The 17,102-nt window shown below is 65.6% G+C and overlaps 2 protein-coding genes across 2 annotated transcripts in view; both read right to left on the minus strand.

The window, feature by feature from the left end:
- Nucleotides 1–5,148, minus strand: part of LOC134173087 (cadherin EGF LAG seven-pass G-type receptor 2-like) — a 44,877-nt gene extending 39,729 nt beyond the window's left edge. Inside the window, 1 exon segment of the mRNA XM_062636786.1 lies at nt 1,734–5,148. Within this exon segment, the coding sequence (XP_062492770.1) occupies nt 1,734–5,148 (3,415 nt within the window).
- Nucleotides 5,149–8,787: 3,639 nt separating this feature from the next.
- On the minus strand, nt 8,788–16,309 carry SARS1 (seryl-tRNA synthetase 1). Its single transcript, XM_062636785.1, has 11 exons — nt 16,130–16,309; nt 14,104–14,174; nt 13,927–14,007; nt 13,469–13,627; nt 11,782–11,925; nt 11,447–11,602; nt 10,271–10,492; nt 10,030–10,159; nt 9,520–9,677; nt 9,284–9,413; nt 8,788–9,182 (listed from the first exon to the last, which is right to left on the minus strand). Exons 1-11 carry the CDS (start codon nt 16,263–16,265, stop codon nt 9,022–9,024), a joined length of 1,548 nt encoding a protein of 515 aa, XP_062492769.1. The 5' UTR covers nt 16,266–16,309; the 3' UTR covers nt 8,788–9,021.
- Nucleotides 16,310–17,102: the final 793 nt, after the last annotated feature.

Genomic DNA, 17,102 nt, shown 5'->3' on the forward strand with positions numbered 1-17,102 from the left:
ATGGTGGCAGTGATGGGGATGGTGGTGGTGATGGTGATGATGTGGTGATGGAGATGGTGGGGTGATGGAGATGGTGGGGTGATGGGGATGATGTGGTGATGGAGATGGTGGGGTGATGGGGATGGTGGCAGTGATGGGGATGGTGTGGTGATGGGGATGGTGGGGTGATGGGGATGGTGGCGGTGATGGGGATGGTGGGGTGATGGGGATGGTGTGGTGAGGGGGATGTTGGCGCTGATGGGGATGGTGGGGTGATGGAGATGGTGGGGTGATGGGTATGGTGTGGTGATGGAGATGGTGGGGTGATGGGGATGGTGTGGTGATGGGGATGATGTGGTGATGGGGATGATGTGGTGATGGAGATGGTGGGGTGATGGGGATGGTGGGGTGATGGAGATGGTGGGGTGATGGGGATGGTGGAGATGGTGGGGTGATGGGGATGGTGGCAGTGATGGGGATGGTGTGGTGAGGGGGATGTTGGCGGTGATGGGGTGTCCAACCCATGTGGCCACCATGGGATGGGGATGGGGAGATGGGGACTGTGGTGCTCATGGTGCATGCCAGCAGTGTGACCACCATGGGATGGGGGCAGTGGGATGGGGATGGGGATGGTTATGGGGTGTCCATCCTGTGCGATGGGAAAGGGAACAGGGCCCCTGGGAAAAGGGACAGGACCCCTCGTGGTGACCTCCCTGGGACAGGGACAGATGGGGAAGCGATGGGGAAGGGGGAGGCACCGAGGGGCGGTGGGGCCGGGGCTCTGCCGGTGGCTGGTGCCGGTTGGGGGGGGGGGGGATGGGGATGGGGATGACGTTGCCATGGCTGCGGCCGCGGGGTCCTGGCTATGGCCGGGGCCTTTGTTCCCCTCCCTGGGGCCCCACGCTATGGGAGGGAGGGGGGGGGGAGTCCAGCCTGGCCATGGGGGTCCCTTTGTGCCCTGTGCCCCCCCTCTGTGTGCAGCTGCAATGGGGACCCCCCCACGGAGAGAGGGGGGTGCCACGACTTCCCCTCCCCCATCCTGCACTGGACCCTGAGCCCCCCCATATTCACCCATCAACCCCCCCATAACATGGACGTAAGGGCACTGGGAACCCCCCCCCATGCACACAGCAGGCTCAGCCCCCCCCAAATCAGGTCCAGGCTCTGCACCCCCCCAAACACTTGCAGTGAGTCTTGCCCCCCCCACCCCAAACGCACACAACGAGGTGCCAGGACCCCCCCAACACACACAGAGGGTCCTGCCCCCCAACCCCCTGCTACAGGGTCCTGAACCATCCAGACCCAAAACACGCAGTGGGGCTCATACCCCCTACACACCCCAGGCCTGAGGCCGGGACATGGGGCCTTCAATGGGACATCTGGGGTGGTGGTGGTGGAGCATCCCCAACTCTGCCTTCAATGGGATGTCTGGGGTGGTGGTGGTGGAGCATCCCCAACCCTGCCTTCAATGGGATGTCTGGGGTGGTGGTGGGGGAGCATCCCCAACCCTGCCTTCAATGGGATGTCTGGGGTGGTGGTGGGGGAGCATCCCCAACCCTGCCTTCAATGGGATGTCCGGGGTGGTGCGGGGGGAGCATCCCCATCACCCGAACCCATCCAGATGGGGACGGTGGGACCCCAAAACACCTCTCTCCATGCCCAACGGGGTGGGGGGGGGCACCCCCAAGGGCTTCCCCATCCCCATCCCACCCCACGGAGCTTGGAGGGGGTGTGTGTGTGTGCGTGGGTCTTACCCGAGACAGAGACCCTCATGACGGCCTCGAGGGGGCGGTTGTTGTCCAGGGCCGGGCTGAGGCGCAGGTCCCCGGTGCGCGGGTCCAGCAGCACGAGGTTGAGCTCATTGCCCTGCTCGAAGGCGTAGGTGAGGCTGTCGGAGACGTCGGGGTCGTGGGCAGGGATGCGGCCGATGACCCCCCCGGGGAAGCTCCCGGAGCGGTTGGTGATGTAGTTATTGAAGAGGATCTCGAAGTTCTTCAGCTGGGGGCTGTTGTCGTTGGCGTCGCGGAGGCGCACGTGGACCGTGGCCCTGCTGACCAGCGGCGCCGACGTGGCCTGCACCACCATCACGTACTCGGCTTTGGTCTCGTAGTCCAGGTCGGCCAAGGCGGTGAGCTCCCCGGAGAAGATATCCAGCTGGAAGACCTCGGGGATGTTGCCCTCCACGATCTGGTACATGATCTGCGCGTTGGAGCCCTCGTCGGGGTCGCTGGCCGTGATGCGCGCCACCACCAGCCCGATGGGGCTGTTCTCGTCCACGAAGACGTCGAACTCGTCGCGCTCGAAGACGGGCGGGTTGTCGTTGACGTCCAGCACCGTCACCTGGATGGCGACCGGCGTCCGCCGCGCCGGCACCCCCTTGTCGACGGCGAAGGCCCGCAGCGCGTACAGCGGCACGTTCTCGCGGTCCAAGCGGCGCAAGGTGCGCACGATGCCCGAGGTGGACTCGATGATGAAGTCGCCGTCGCCGTCGTCCCCACCTTGGAAGGTGTAGAAGACGCGGCCGTTGAGGCCCGAGTCGCGGTCGGTGGCCGAGACCTGGAGGACGCTGGTGAAGGCGGGGACGTCCTCGTAGACGGAGCCCTGGTAGGAGTCGCGCAGGAACCGGGGCGCGTTGTCGTTGACGTCGCTCACCAGGATCTCCAGGTACGTGGTGTCGGACTTCTGCGGGATGCCGTTGTCCCGCGCCGTGATGGCCAAGGTGTAGGAGACCTGGTCCTCGTAGTCCAGCTCCATCTGGGTGGTGACGGCGCCCGTGTCGGCGGCGATGCGGAACTGGGGGATGCTGTCTTCCATCAGGTAGGTGATGCGGGCGTTCTCCCCCGTGTCCTCGTCCGTGGCGCTGATCACCACCACCGTGGTGCCCACCGGCCGGTCCTCGTTGACGTTGACGGTGTAGTGGGAGCTCTGGAAGACGGGCCGGTGCGTGTTGGCGTCGGTGACGTTGACGACCACGTGCGCCGTGTCGTGGCGCGTGCCGTCCGAGGCGGCGATGGTCAGCAGGTACTGCCGCTCCAGCTTGTAGTCCAGGGGCAGGGCGAGCGAGATGAGCCCGCCGCCGCTCTGGCTGGTGATGGAGAAGCGGTTGCGGGTGTTGCCGCTGGCGATCTGGTAGGTGATGACGCTGTTGGCGTCGCGGTCCACGGCAGACACGGTGAGGACGCTGCTGCCCACGGCCGCGTCCTCGTTCAGGCGGGCGCCGTACTCCCGCTGCGTGAACTCGGGGCTGTTGTCGTTGACGTCCAGCACGGTGACGGTGACGCTGGCCGAGGACGCCATGGGGGGGTTCCCCTGGTCCTGCGCCTCCACCCCGAAGCTGTAGAAGTCCACAGCCTCCCGGTCCAGCTCAGAGGCCACCACGATCCACCCGGTGCCGTTGTTGATGGCGAAGGGGAAGCCGGCGCCGGTCTCCAGGAGGGTGTAAACCAAGCGGCCGTTGTCCCCCGAATCGGCGTCGATGGCTTGGACGTGGAGGACGGAGTAGCCCAGGGGCACGTTCTCCAGCACGGTGGCCTGGAACGGGGTGCTGACGAAGATGGGGGCGTTGTCATTGACGTCCAGCACCTGCACCGTGACCAAGCCGCTGATGTTGGAGAGGGGCGGGCGGCCGCCGTCCTGCGCCCGGATGCGCAGGGTGAACTCCTTGGTGGCCTCGTAGTCCAGGGGGGTCACCACGTCCAGGGCCCCCGTCTGCGCGTCGATGTAGAAGTGGCCGCGGGTGTTGCCGCTGACGATGCTGTAGGTCACCAGCGCGTTGCTGCCCTTGTCGCGGTCGGTGGCCGTCACCCGCAGCACGGCCGCCGTGGGCGCCGTGTCCTCGGGGACCTGCGCCACGTAGCGCTTCTCGCTGAACTGCGGCGCGTTGTCGTTGTCGTCCTCCACCGCGATGCGCACCGTGGCCGTGGCGCTGCGGGGCCCCGGCTCCTGGCCCTGATCCGCCGCCTCCACCAGCAGCTCGAAGGCTTCCACGGCCTCGCGGTCCACGGGGCCGCGGGTGCGGATGACGCCGGAGCGGGGGTCGATCTCAAAGACCTCGTTGACGCCGGCGCCGTTGAGGAGCCGGTAAAGGATGTTGGCGTTGGGGCCGGTGTCGCCGTCGGTGGCGCGCACCGTCAGCACCTCGTAGCCCACCTCCAGGTTCTCCCGCACGCTCTCCCGGTACTCGGCCTGCTCGAAGGCCGGGTCGTGGTCGTTGGTGTCGGTCACCGTCACCGTCACCGTGGCCATGGCGCTGCGCCGCGGCGCGCCGTGGTCTGTGGCCGTCACTCGGAACACGTGCGTGCTCTTGCTCTCGCGGTCCAGCGGCGCGGCCGTGGCGATGGCGCCGGTGACGGGGTCCATGGCGAAGAGCCCGTCGGAGCGGCTGTCGAACAGGGCGGCCATGGCGTAGCGCAGCCGACCCGCATCACCCGGGTCCGGGTCCAGCGCCGACACCCGCATCACCGGCGTTCCCGACGGCCGGTTCTCCTCCACCGATGCCTGGTAGCTGGAGGGCTGGAACTGCGGCGCCGTGTTGGGGCTGCGGCGCCGGCGGAGCCCCGGGAGGTTGGGGTCCCCCATGGCCCCGGTGCCTGCGGTCTTCCCGGTGGCCCTGGGGACTGGAGTGCTCCCAGTATCCCCAGTGCTCCCAATATCCCAGGCGTCCATCACATCCCCGGTGCCCACGGGGGTGTCGGTGTTCCCGGTGTCCCCATTAGGCCCAGTATTCCCGACGCCAGCGGGGTCCTGGAGGACTTGAGTCCTCCCAGTGCCACCGGCGCTCCCGGTGCCTCCGGCATCCACAGCGTCTCCCTTGCTCCCGGTGCCTCCGGTGCTTCCAGCGCTCCCAGCGCCTCCAGCGCCCCCGCTGCCTGCAGCATCCCCGCTGCCTGCGCGGCCTTGCCCGGCTCCGGCGCTGCCGACGCCTCGCTCCCCTTCGGTAGCGCCGCCGCAGCCGGTGCTGAGCTCGGGCGCGGTGACGCCGCCGCCGCCGCCGCCGCTGTCCCCGGTGCCGCCGGCGGAGCTGCCGCTGTCCCCGGTGCCGGCGCGGGGCCGCAGGAGCGGCAGGGGCGCTGCGGGCGCGCAGGTGGCGGCGGCGGTGCCGGGTCCCGGCGCGGGCGGCAGCAGCAGCAGCAGCAGCACCGGGAGCACCGGGAGGCGCGCGGCGCCCATGGCCGGTTGCTGCCGCCGGTGCCCGCCGAGCCCCGCGCGCGCCCGCCGGGGCGGGGCCCGAGAATGCACCGGGACCGCGCAGCGCTTAAAGGGACCGACGCCGACACCGCCCCCGCCCCGGGCACCGGCGGCAGCGGGAGAGGGGAGGGGGGGGCACAGGGAGCACACGGGGAGCACACAGGGACACACATGAAGTACATGAGGAGCACACACGGAGCACACACAGGGAGCACACGGGGAGCACACAGGGACACACATGAAGTACATGAGGAGCACACAGGGAGCACACACGGAGCACACACGGAGCACACACGGAGCACACATGGAGCACACATGGAGCACACATGGAGCACACACGGAGCACACACCGAGCACACATGGAGCACACATGGAGCACACACGGAGCACACACGGAGCACACAGGGAGCACACATGGAGCACACATGGAGCACACACGGAGCACACACGGAGCACACATGGAGCACACATGGAGCACACACGGAGCACACATGGAGCACACACGGAGCACACACGGAGCACACAGGGAGCACACACGGAGCACACACAGGGAGCACACAGGGAGCACACAGGGAGCACACGGGGAGCACACACGGGGCACACACGGAGCACACACGGAGCACACAGGGAGCACACAGGGAGCACACACGGAGCACACACGGAGCACACAGGGAGCACACAGGGAGCACACAGGGAGCACACACGGAGCACACACGGAGCACACACACGGGGAGCACACACGGGGCACACACGGAGCACACACGGGGCACACACGGAGCACACAGGGAGCACACACGGGGCACACACGGAGCACACAGGGAGCACACACGGGGAGCACACACGGAGCACACACGGGGCACACACAGGGAGCACACACGGAGCACACGGGGCACACGCGGGGCACACACGGAGCACACACGGGGAGCACACAGGGAGCACACACGGGGAGCACACACGGAGCACACAGGGAGCACACAGGGAGCACACACGGGAGCACACACGGGGAGCACACACGGAGCACACAGGGAGCACACACGGAGCACACAGGGAGCACACACGGAGCACACAGGGAGCACACGGAGAGCACACACGGGGCACACGCGGGGCACACACGGAGCACACACGGGGAGCACACAGGGAGCACACACGGAGCACACACGGAGCACAGAGGGAGCACACACGGAGCACACATGGAGCACACACGGGGCATGTGAGCACACACACACACACGGAGCACACACACAGCACACACGGGGCATGCACACACAGCACACACGGAGCACACACGGAGCACACACGGGGCACACCGGGAGCACACACGGAGCACACACGGAGCACACACGGAGCACACACGGGGCACACACGGAGCACACACGGAGCACACACGGAGCACACAGGGAGCACACACGGAGCACACACGGAGCACACAGGGAGCACACAGGGAGCACACAGGGAGCACAGGGAGCACACACGGAGCACACAGGGAGCACACACGGAGCACACACACACACGGGGAGCACACAGGGAGCACACACGGGGAGCACACACGGAGCACACAGGGAGCACACAGGGAGCACACACGGGGCACACACGGGGCACACACGGGGCACACACGGAGCACACACGGAGCACACACGGGGAGCACACACGGAGCACACAGGGAGCACACACGGAGCACACGGGGCACACACGGAGCACACAGGGAGCACACACGGAGCACACGGGGAGCACACACGGAGCACACACGGAGCACACACGGAGCACACACGGAGCACACACGGAGCACACACGGGGCACACAGGGAGCACACACGGAGCACACACGGGGCACACAGGGAGCACACAGGGAGCACACAGGGAGCACACACGGAGCACACACACACGGCCAGCACACAGCGGAGCCCACACGGGAGCACACAGGGAGCACACAGGGAGCACACAGGGAGCACACACGGAGCACACAGGGAGCACACAGGGAGCACACACGGAGCACACGGAGCACACACGGAGCACACACGGAGCACACGGGGAGCACACACGGAGCACACACGGAGCACACACGGGGACACAGGGAGCACACACGGAGCACACAGGGAGCACACAGGGAGCACACACGGAGCACACACGGAGCACACACGGAGCACACACGGAGCACACGGGGAGCACACACGGAGCACACACGGGGCACACACGGGGCACACAGGGAGCACACAGGGAGCACACACAGGGAGCACACAGGGAGCACACACGGAGCACACGGGGAGCACACACGGGGCACACACGGAGCACACAGGGACACACATGAAGTACACGAGGAGCACACACGGAGCACACACGGAGCACACGGGAAGCACACAGGGACACACATGAAGTACACGAGGAGCACACACGTGTACATCCCACACAGTCACTTGCACATAGGCACAGGCAGGGCGCACGCACCCCTGGGCTGTGACCGTGCGATGCTGCGCAGGCAGAGCACGTGTGGGTCGCGCGCATCCTGCACACGCAGAGCACACGCGTGTGGAGCGTGTCCATGGGGGCACATGCGAAACACACAGAGCACGGACGGGCTGCACACATGGGGGGGAACATGCGACCACACACAATGTGTGCGCACATGGGAGGCACGCGTGCACTTTGCAAACCGCACATACATGTGAACCACACACACGGGAGGCACACGCTATGCACATACAAAGAACATGCGTGCATGCACTTTGCACATGCCTGTGAACCACACACACGGGAAGCACACGCTATGCACACACACACAAGGTGCACGCATGCACACACGTGAACCACGCACACGGGAGGCACACGCTATGCACACACACACAAGGTGCACACATGCACACACATGTGAACCACACGCACAGAGGCACACGCTGTGCACATACAAGGTGCACGCATGCACACACACGTGAACCACGCGCACGGGAGGCACACGCTATGCACACACAAGGTGCACGCATGCACACACATGTGAACCACACGCACGGGAGGCACACGCTGTGCACACACAAGGAGCACGCATGCACACACGTGAACCACACGCACACGGGAGGCACACGCTGTGCATACAGAGCACACGCATGGCCCACAGCACACGCATGGACTGCGCACACGGGGGGCACTCGCTCTGCACGCAGAGAACACGCGTGGACCATGCACATGGTGGGCACACACAGAGCACACACACAACACCCCCGTCCTTGCTGCAGACGGTGACACCCCATAACCAGCACCCCACACACACACACACAGAGCAGTCCCCATCCAGCCCCATTGCACCGGGAGGCGCCGGGCACCCCGGGGTGCTGCGGCTGCAGAGCGCGTGGGTTGGGGCTGCGGAACGGGTCTGACGGGTGTTGGGGTTCAGGGACCCCCCCCCGGCACCCGGTGACGCAGCGGAGCCTCTCCCAGCACCGGCGCCCAACCGGCTCCTGGGGTGCCACAAGCGGGGGGGGGGGGGACGACGACACACTTTGAGTCCCTCCCCAGCACCCATGGGTGCAGAGGGGGGGCACAATGGGGTGCCAAGAGCCAGCAGCCCCCCCATAGAGGGGTGAGATGGGGACCCCCCCACCCCAATCCCTCCTCTTGGCCCCAACACAACAGCTCAGCAATTCCCAGCTTTATTGCACGCATGGAGAAGCCAGTGGTGGCCCCAGGATGGGGGGAGCACATGGTTGGGGGGGGGTCCCCAGCCCCGCGCGGCAGGGTGGGGGACACACACATGGAGCCCCAGCAGCATCAGTCCCAGGCTGGTGATGAAGGGATTCAGGTGGCCCTGAAGGTCCTGGGGGGGGGGGGGTGTCCTGAAGGTCCCAGGGGGTTGGGGGGGGGACCCCCTTCAGGCGCTGTTGACCCCCATGTTCTGCATCTGCTCCTCCAGCACGGGGTCCGTCCCCCCCCCGGAGCGCTTCTTGCCCCCCTCCTGCTGCTTCTTCTGCTTCTTGGATTGCTCCTGCTCGATGGGCGCCGGCCTCACGAAGGGGATGAGCTCCCGTAGGTCTGGGGGGACAGAGAGAAGGGGGGGATTTGTGTGTGTGTGTGTGTGGGGCAGCACTGGGGAGCAGGCAGGGTGCTGTGGGGAAGTGTGTTGGGGGGGGTACCTGGGGGCATGAAGTCCCGGAGCTTCTCCGGGATGCGGATGCCCTCCTGTGTCTGGTGGTTCTCCAGGATGGCGCAGATGGTGCGGGTGGTGGCACACATGGTGGCGTTGAGCATGTGCACGAACTCCACCTACGGCAGGGCCACGGTGACAGCCGAGGAGAGGCGGGGGGGGGGGGGGAACCGAGGAAGAGGAGCAGGACCAATTCCCCCCCACACCCCCCCAGGTCGGGCTCACCTTGTCCATCATCTTCTTGGTCTGCCCGTAGCGGATGCGCAGGCGCCGCGCCTGGTAATCGGTGCAGTTGGAGCAGGACACGAGCTCCCGGAAGGCTCCGGATCCCGGGAACCAGGCTTCCAGGTCCAGCTTCTTGCTGGCAGCGTGGTTGAGGGAGCCTGGGAGGAGATAGGGATGAAGGGGGGGGGGGTCCTGCTGCTCCTCATCCCGCCCCCCGAACTCCCAAGCACACCCAGCCCTGGGGATGGAGGGCGCCGTGTCCCCCGGTGCGGCACAGGGACGTGATGCTCCAGGGAAGGAGCGTTCAAACGGGATCAGTGTCCCGGCACAGCTTCCACTCAGCACATCCCTTGGGAAGCGGCAGCACCGGCACGGCCTGGTCCTGCTGGAGCCAGGGCAAACATCTCCCTCCTCCCCTCTGGGGCCTCCCCATTGCCATGGGGCACAAGCAAAGAGCTAGGAAAGCAAGGAGACAGCTTGAGGCCACCCTATGACGCCGGCGTCCCATACCCGAGACGATGTTGACGACGTGGTAAGGGATGCCCAGGGACTGGTAGAACTCCTCCGCCGTGGCCATCATCTCCTCAAAGAGCTCCCAGGACTTGTTGTCACGGGGGGAGGCGTAGACGAACTGCTCGATCTAAGCCGGGATAACGGCAGGGCCCGGGGCCCGGTGTCGGCACCGGGAGCATCCCCGTTTCAATCCCCACCACCACCACCACCACCAGGAACGCTGTTTTGGTGGGCTCACCTTCTCGAACTGGTGCACGCGGAAGATGCCGCGGGTGTCGCGGCCGTGGGAGCCCACCTCCTGCCGGAAGCACGTCGAGAGCCCCGCGTACTTGAGCGGCAGCTCCTCGGGCCGCAGCCACTCGTCGCGGTGCAGCGCGGCAATGGGCTGCTCCGACGTGGCGATCAGGTACTTCTCGTCGATGGAGCTGTCCTCGGCCCTCTCGCTGCCTTTGCCAATCACCTGCGGGGTGTGGGGGGGGACACCGAAGAGGCTCCGTTCCCCTCCTTTGTGCTGCCTGCACGCAGGTTGGGATGCAGGGATGCTGCGGGGTGGGGATGGAGGTAGGGGTCTGCAGAGCCCTGTGCGGCTCCTTGGCATCACGCTGGGGTGGGGGTCACTAAGGATAGGGGGTCCAGGGGAAGATGGACCCCAAAATACGGGGCGAGACCATGAAGGTGACACCATACATATGGGGCGACATCGTAAATATGAAGGGGTCAGCAGATAGGGGATTCCAGGGAAGATGGACCCTAGAGATATGGGGTGCAGAGGGACCCCAGGAATAGGGATTCCAAAGGAAGATGGACCCCAGGGATAGTGTCCAAAGGAAGATGGAGCCTGGGTATAGAGGGTCCAGGGAAAGAGGGACCCCAGGGACTGGGAGCCCAAGTGGAGATGCTCCCCCCCGATATGGGATGCAGGGATGATGGACCCTGGAGATATGGGGCGCAGAGAAAGAGGGACCCCACAAATAGGGATGCCAAAGGAAGATGGACCCCAGGGATACAGTGGCCAAAGATGGACCCTGGCTATAGAGGGTCCAGGGAAAGAGGGACCCCCAGGGATTGGGAGCCCAAGTGGAGATGCTCCCCTAAAATATGGGATCCAGGGAAGGTGGACCCTGGGGATATGGGGTGCAGAGAAAGAGGGAGCCCAGAAATAGGGATGCCAAAGGAAGATGGACCCTGGGTATAGAGGGTCCAAGGAAAGAGGGACCCCAGGGACTGGGAGCCCAGGTGGAGATGCTCCCCCTGATGTGAGATCCAGGGAAGATGAACCCTGGAGACTGGGGTTCCCGGGTAAAGATGGACCCTGGGCATTAGGGCTGTACAGGGCGCTGCCGGGCAGCGAGATTCCAGGCGTCTGGAAGCAGCGTGGCTCCGTCGGGAAGCCCCGGAGCACCCAAGGCCTCACCTTGTAGAGCTCCTCGTCGAACTGGCTGAGCTGGGCCACCTCCTGCATGACCTCCTTGCGCATGAAGAAGGGGGTGTACACCGGCGTGTAGCCCTTGGCACGCAGGCTCTGCAGCGCGTACTGGATGAGCGCCTGCTCCAGGAACACCAGGGGACCCTGGGGATGAAGGGAAGGCACCTCAATAGGGGGACAAACAGGGGAGCCCTGCACCGAGACAGCCCTCCCCGCTCAGCAGATGCTGCTGGGGATGCAGGGGCTCCAGCACTGCTCAGAGCCTGCTTCCCCTCTCCTTGTCCCTCATCCCTGTTCCATGGGGGGGGTATTTGGGCTCCCACCTTAAGGAAGTAGCCCCGGCTGCCGGCCACGACAGCGCCCTTCTCGCCCTCGTAACCGTCCACCATCACCACCAGATCCACGTGGGAATACTTCTTCCTGCAGCTGCAGTCGCCCCAGACCCGCTCCACTTTGTTGTCTGCATCCTGCATGGAGATGGGAGAAGGGAGGAAAAGGGGGGGGGAGCCCCATCACCTCGGGGCCCGCTTTGGGATCCCAGAGCCTGGAATGCCAGCTCTCATCCCGGCCGCTCGCTCGCTGTGCAGCCCCTTGGCGGCCGGCCCTGGCCCACTTGTGAGCCCCCAGCACAACATTCCCTGGGGATGAATGGAGGCGGCGCAGGGAGATCCCAGCCCCCCCGTTTCCCATGGATCCCCCCAACAATGGCCATGTCCAGCGCTGCCTGAGCTGCTCTTTGTCTGCTCCCGGCGGGATAACGCTGCCTTGGCATGCACGTCCCATTCACCCGCCCCACAGACGGGGACTGCCTGCCAGCGCCTGGCGGGCTCCGATGAACCGGCACAGCCAGCTCCTTGTTCCTGCTCCTGCTCCTTGTTCCTGCTCCTTGTTCCTGCTCCTTGTTCCTGCTCCTGTCCCTGCTCCTGCTCCTTGTTCCTGCTCCTTGTTCCTGCTCCTTGTTCCTGCTCCTGCTCCTTGTTCCTGCTCCTGCTCCTTGTTCCTGCTCCTTGTTCCTGCTCCTTGTTCCTGCTCCTGCTCCTTGTTCCTGCTCCTGCTCCTTGTTCCTGCTCCTGCTCCTTGTTCCTGCTCCTTGTTCCTGCTCCTTGTTCCTGCTCCTTGTTCCTGCTCCTGCTCCTTGTTCCTGCTCCTGCTCCTTGTTCCTGCTCCTGCTCCTTGTTCCTGCTCCTTGTTCCTGCTCCTGCTCCTTGTTCCTGCTCCTTGTTCCTGTTCCTGCTCCTTGTTCCTGCTCCTGCTCCTTGTTCCTGCTCCTGTCCCTGCTCCTTGTCCCTGCTCCTTGTTCCTGCTCCTTGTTCCTGCTCCTGTCCCTGCTCCTTGTTCCTGCTCCTTGTTCCTGCTCCTCCTGCTCCTTGTGCTCCTGCTCCTGTTCCTGCTCCTTGTTCCTGCTCCTTTCCCAGCTCCTGCTCCTGTCGCTCCTTGTTCCTGCTCCTTGTTCCTGCTCCTTGTTCCTGCTCCTTGTTCCTGCTCCTGCTCCTTGTCCCTGCTCCTCTCAGCTCCTTGTCCCTGCTCCTGCTCCTGTCCCTGCTCCTTGTCCCTGCTCCTGTCCCTGCTCCTGTCCCAGCTCCTTGGCCCTGCTCCTTGGCCCTGCTCCTGTCCCTGCTCCTTGTTCCTGCTCCTTGTCCCAGCTCCTGCTCCTGTCCCTGCTCCTTGTTCCAGCTCCTTGTCCCTGCTCCAGTCCCTGCTCCTTGTTCCAGCTCCTTGTCCCTGCTCCGGTCCCTTCCCCTGTTCCAGTCCCTGTCCCAGCTCCGGTCCCTGTCCCTGCTCCTTGTTCCTATCCCAGTTCCACTCCCTGTCCCTGCTCCAGTCCCTGTCCCTGCTCCAGTCCCTGTCCCTGCTCCTTGTCCCTGTCCCAGTCCCTGTCCCTGCCCCAGTCCCTGTCCCTGTCCCAGCTCCTTGTCCCAGGTCCGGTCCCTGCCCCTGTCCCTGTCCCTGCTCCGGTCCCTGCCCTGTCCCAGTCCCAGCTCCAGCCCCTGTCCCAGCTCCGGTCCCCACCTCATCGTTGCTGATGGGCACCGAGGGATGCAGGAGGTTCCCGATCTCCCGGAGGCTCTCGAAGCGCTCTGCCTCCAGCCGCACGCGCTCGGCATCGCACTTGAGGATGGCTTCATGGATGAGGAGCCGGATCTGCTTGATCTGCGAGACCTGCAGGGCCTGCGGGGGCCACCCCGGCTCATCCCGGCCCCAAACCCCATGGGACCCGGAGGGAGGGGACACGGAACGGACCCAAGCGGGGCTCTGACAGCGGGGCAGGAGCTCCCCATGGCACGGAGGGAGGGAAGCGCAGAGGGCAGGGAGTGCTGGAGGCTCTAAGGAAGGGCACGGAGCTGGTCCCTGCTGGGGTGGCGTGGGGCAGAGGGGATGCTCCTGGTGGGGGGGGGCTCAATGCATCCCCCCCCCAACCTCGCTTTGGCCACCATGGGGTGATGCAATGGGGCAGGGCTCACACTCACCCCCAGCACCTCGGCCGTGAGCTCATCCAGGTTCCGTGCTCCCTCCGGAATGGACTCATCCGTCCCCACCGGCTCCTTCCTCTGCAGAGGAACCCGCGGAGGGTGGGGATGCAGCCCCAGGGCGAGAGCAGCCCCCCAGGAGATGCCCGCAGGCAGGGGCAGCCCCTCGGGCCTCACCTTCATCTTGTCCCCGATGGTTTTGCTGCAGAGGTTCTTGAGCTTGTTCAGGTTATCGGCACGGAACCGGCCTGGAAACCAAAGGGGAAGGAGCCACGGGGGTGGGAATGGGATCCCAGTGGGATCCAGGCACGTGGGAAGGATGGGGCAGGGGTCGATGCTGTGAGGGGCAGAGCTGTGGGGTGCAGCGGCTGCCGCACAGGGCTCCCATTTGGAAGCACTGATCCAGGGGGCCCGACCTGGCTGGGGCCACTGCGCACATCCAGAGCCATAGGGTGTGGGTGTATCCATGAGGTCTGGGTGCACCCATGGGGTCTGGGTGCATCCATGGGGTCTGGGTGCACCCATGGGGTCTGGGTGCACCCATGGGGTCTGGGTGCACCCATGGGGTCTGGGTGCATCCACGGGGTCTGGGTGCACCCACGGGGTCTGGGTGCATCCATGGGGTCTGGGTGCACCCATGGGGTCTGGGTGCACCCATGGGGTCTGGGTGCATCCACGGGGTCTGGGTGCACCCATGGGGTCTGGGTGCATCCATGGGGTCTGGGTGCACCCACGGGGTCTGGGTGCATCCATTGGGTCTGGGTGCACCCACGGGGTCTGGGTGCATCCATTGGGTCTGGGTGCATCCACGGGGTCTGGGTGCACCCATGGGGTCTGGGTGCACCCATGGGGTCTGGGTGCATCCACGGGGTCTGGGTGCATCCACGGGGTCTGGGTGCACCCATGGGGTCTGGGTGCATCCATGGGGTCTGGGTGCATCCATGGGGTCTGGGTGCTCCCATGGGGTCTGGGTGCATCCATGGGGTCTGGGTGCACCCATGGGGTCTGGGTGCACCCATGGGGTCTGGGTGCATCCATGGGGTCTGGGTGCACCCATGGGGTCTGGGTGCATCCACGGGGTCTGGGTGCACCCACGGGGTCTGGGTGCATCCATTGGGTCTGGGTGCATCCACGGGGTCTGGGTGTATCCACGGGGTCTGGGTGCATCCACGGGGTCTGGGTGCATCCACGGGGTCTGGGTGCACCCATGGGGTCTGGGTGCATCCACGGGGTCTGGGTGCATCCACGGGGTCTGGGTGCATCCACGGGGTCTGGGTGCATCCATGGGGTCTGGGTGCACCCATTGGGTCTGGGTGCTCGAGGAGGGGACCAGGGGGTCCCCCCTTGGTGCCTGCAGGTGCAGCAGCCGCAGCCGCTCACCCCCAGACCCCCCAACCCCGGTGATGAGGGGACCCCCCCCCCACAGCATCACCCCCATGGCATGATCCGATCCTGCAGTGGGGTTGCATCAGCCGGGGGGGGGGGGGGCAGCAAGGGCAGGACCCAAAGGGCTCCAAGTGGGGGTCGGGGTTTGGGGCTCTGCCCCCTTTGCTCCCAGCGCCCGCGGGCACCCGAGAGGGGCCGGAGCCCGGGTCCTGCAGCCCCACAGCGCCCTGCGGCAGGCAGGGAGGGGGGACCCGGGATTGGGGGGTGAGCGGATCCCTGCGGGTGACAGCGGGGCTGGAGGCACTGGTGGGGCAGGATCTCCATGGGGCAGGATCTCAATGGGGCAGGATCCCGGTGGGGCAGGATCTCAGTGGGGCAGGATCTCAATGGGGCAGGATCCTGGTGGGGCAGGATCTCAGTGGGGCAGGATCTCAATGGGGCAGGATCTCAATGGGGCAGGATCTCAATGGGGCAGGATCTCAATGGGGCAGGATCTCAGTGGGGCAGGATCTCAATGGGGCAGGATCTCAGTGGGGCCGGATCTCAATGGGGCAGGATCTCAGTGGGGCAGGATCTCAATGGGGCAGGATCTCAATGGGGCCGGATCTCAATGGGGCCGGATCTCAGTGGGGCAGGATCTCAATGGGGCAGGATCTCAATGGGGCAGGATCTCAATGGGGCAGGATCTCAGTGGGGCAGGATCTCAATGGGGCAGGATCTCAATGGGGCAGGATCCCGGTGGGTCTCCCCTCAATGGGCCCCCCTGGGGCCGGGTCCCGCCCCTCCCCTCCCCTCCCCCCTCCCCTCCCCCACGCACAGCTCCGCCAGGCGCTGTCCGCGCGCAGGAGCGCGTCCACGAGCGCGGGGTCCTTGAAGCGGCTCCGCTGCGAGTCCCGGACGAGCCCCGGGTCCCCGCCCTTGTCCGCGCGGAACAGGTCCAGGTCCAGCACCATGATGGCGGCTCCCGCACCACGCACTGCGCCTGCGCAACCGGCGCGCTGACGGCGGGAGGCGGGGCTTGGGGACGGGGGCGGAGCGAGAGGGGGGCGGAGCGAGGGGAGGGGGGGCATGGAGCGCCCCCTGGCGGAGCGGCGGAGCGCAGAGCGGGAGCCGCCGCGGGGACGCGATAGGGAAGGGCTGCACCCCATAGAGCACCAGAGCATCCCATGGAGCCCCATAACATCCCATAGAGCCCTATAGCATCCCATAGAGCCCCATAGCACCCCATAGAGCACTATAGCACCCCATAGAGCACCATAGCATCCCATAGAGCACCATAGCATCCCATAGAGAACCAGAGCATCCCATGGAGCCCTATAGCATCCCATAGAGCCCTATAGCATCCCATGGAGCCCCATAGCATCCCATAGAGCCCTATAGCATCCCATAGAGCGCCATAGCATCCCATGGAGCCCTATAGCATCCCATAGAGCCCTATAGCACCCCATAGAGCACCATAGCACCCCATAGGGCCCCATAGCACCCCACAGAGCACCATAGCATCCCATAGAGCACCATAGCATCCCATAGAGCCCTATAGCATCCCACAGAGCTCCACAGCACCCCATAGAGCACCATAGCACCCCATAGAGCACCAGAGCATCCCATAGAGCCCCAGAGCATCCCATAGAGCACCATAGCATCCCATAGAGCCCCGGAGCACCCCATAGAGCCCCACAGCACCCCATAGAGCCCCATAGAGCCCCATAGCATCCCATGGAGCCCCATACCATGCCACAGACCCCATAGCATCCCACAGAGCTCCACAGCACCCCATCCCATAGAGCCCC

The sequence above is a fragment of the Pezoporus occidentalis genome, unplaced genomic scaffold, assembly GCF_034315485.1.
Source record: "Pezoporus occidentalis ecotype Australia unplaced genomic scaffold, CSIRO_AGI_Poc_V1 ctg497, whole genome shotgun sequence".
Lineage (NCBI taxonomy): Eukaryota > Metazoa > Chordata > Aves > Psittaciformes > Psittacidae > Pezoporus > Pezoporus occidentalis.

Coding starts and splice junctions, on each gene's coding strand:
- SARS1 (XM_062636785.1), bottom strand. CDS start 16,265: ATGGTGCTGGACCTGGACCTGTTCCGCGCGGACAAGGGCGGGGACCCG. Junction 11,926..13,468: donor TGCCCATCAGCAACGATGAG/GTGGGGACCGGA, acceptor ATCTCCATGCAG/GATGCAGACAACAAAGTGGA. Junction 10,160..10,270: donor GCGTGCACCAGTTCGAGAAG/GTGAGCCCACCA, acceptor ATCCCGGCTTAG/ATCGAGCAGTTCGTCTACGC.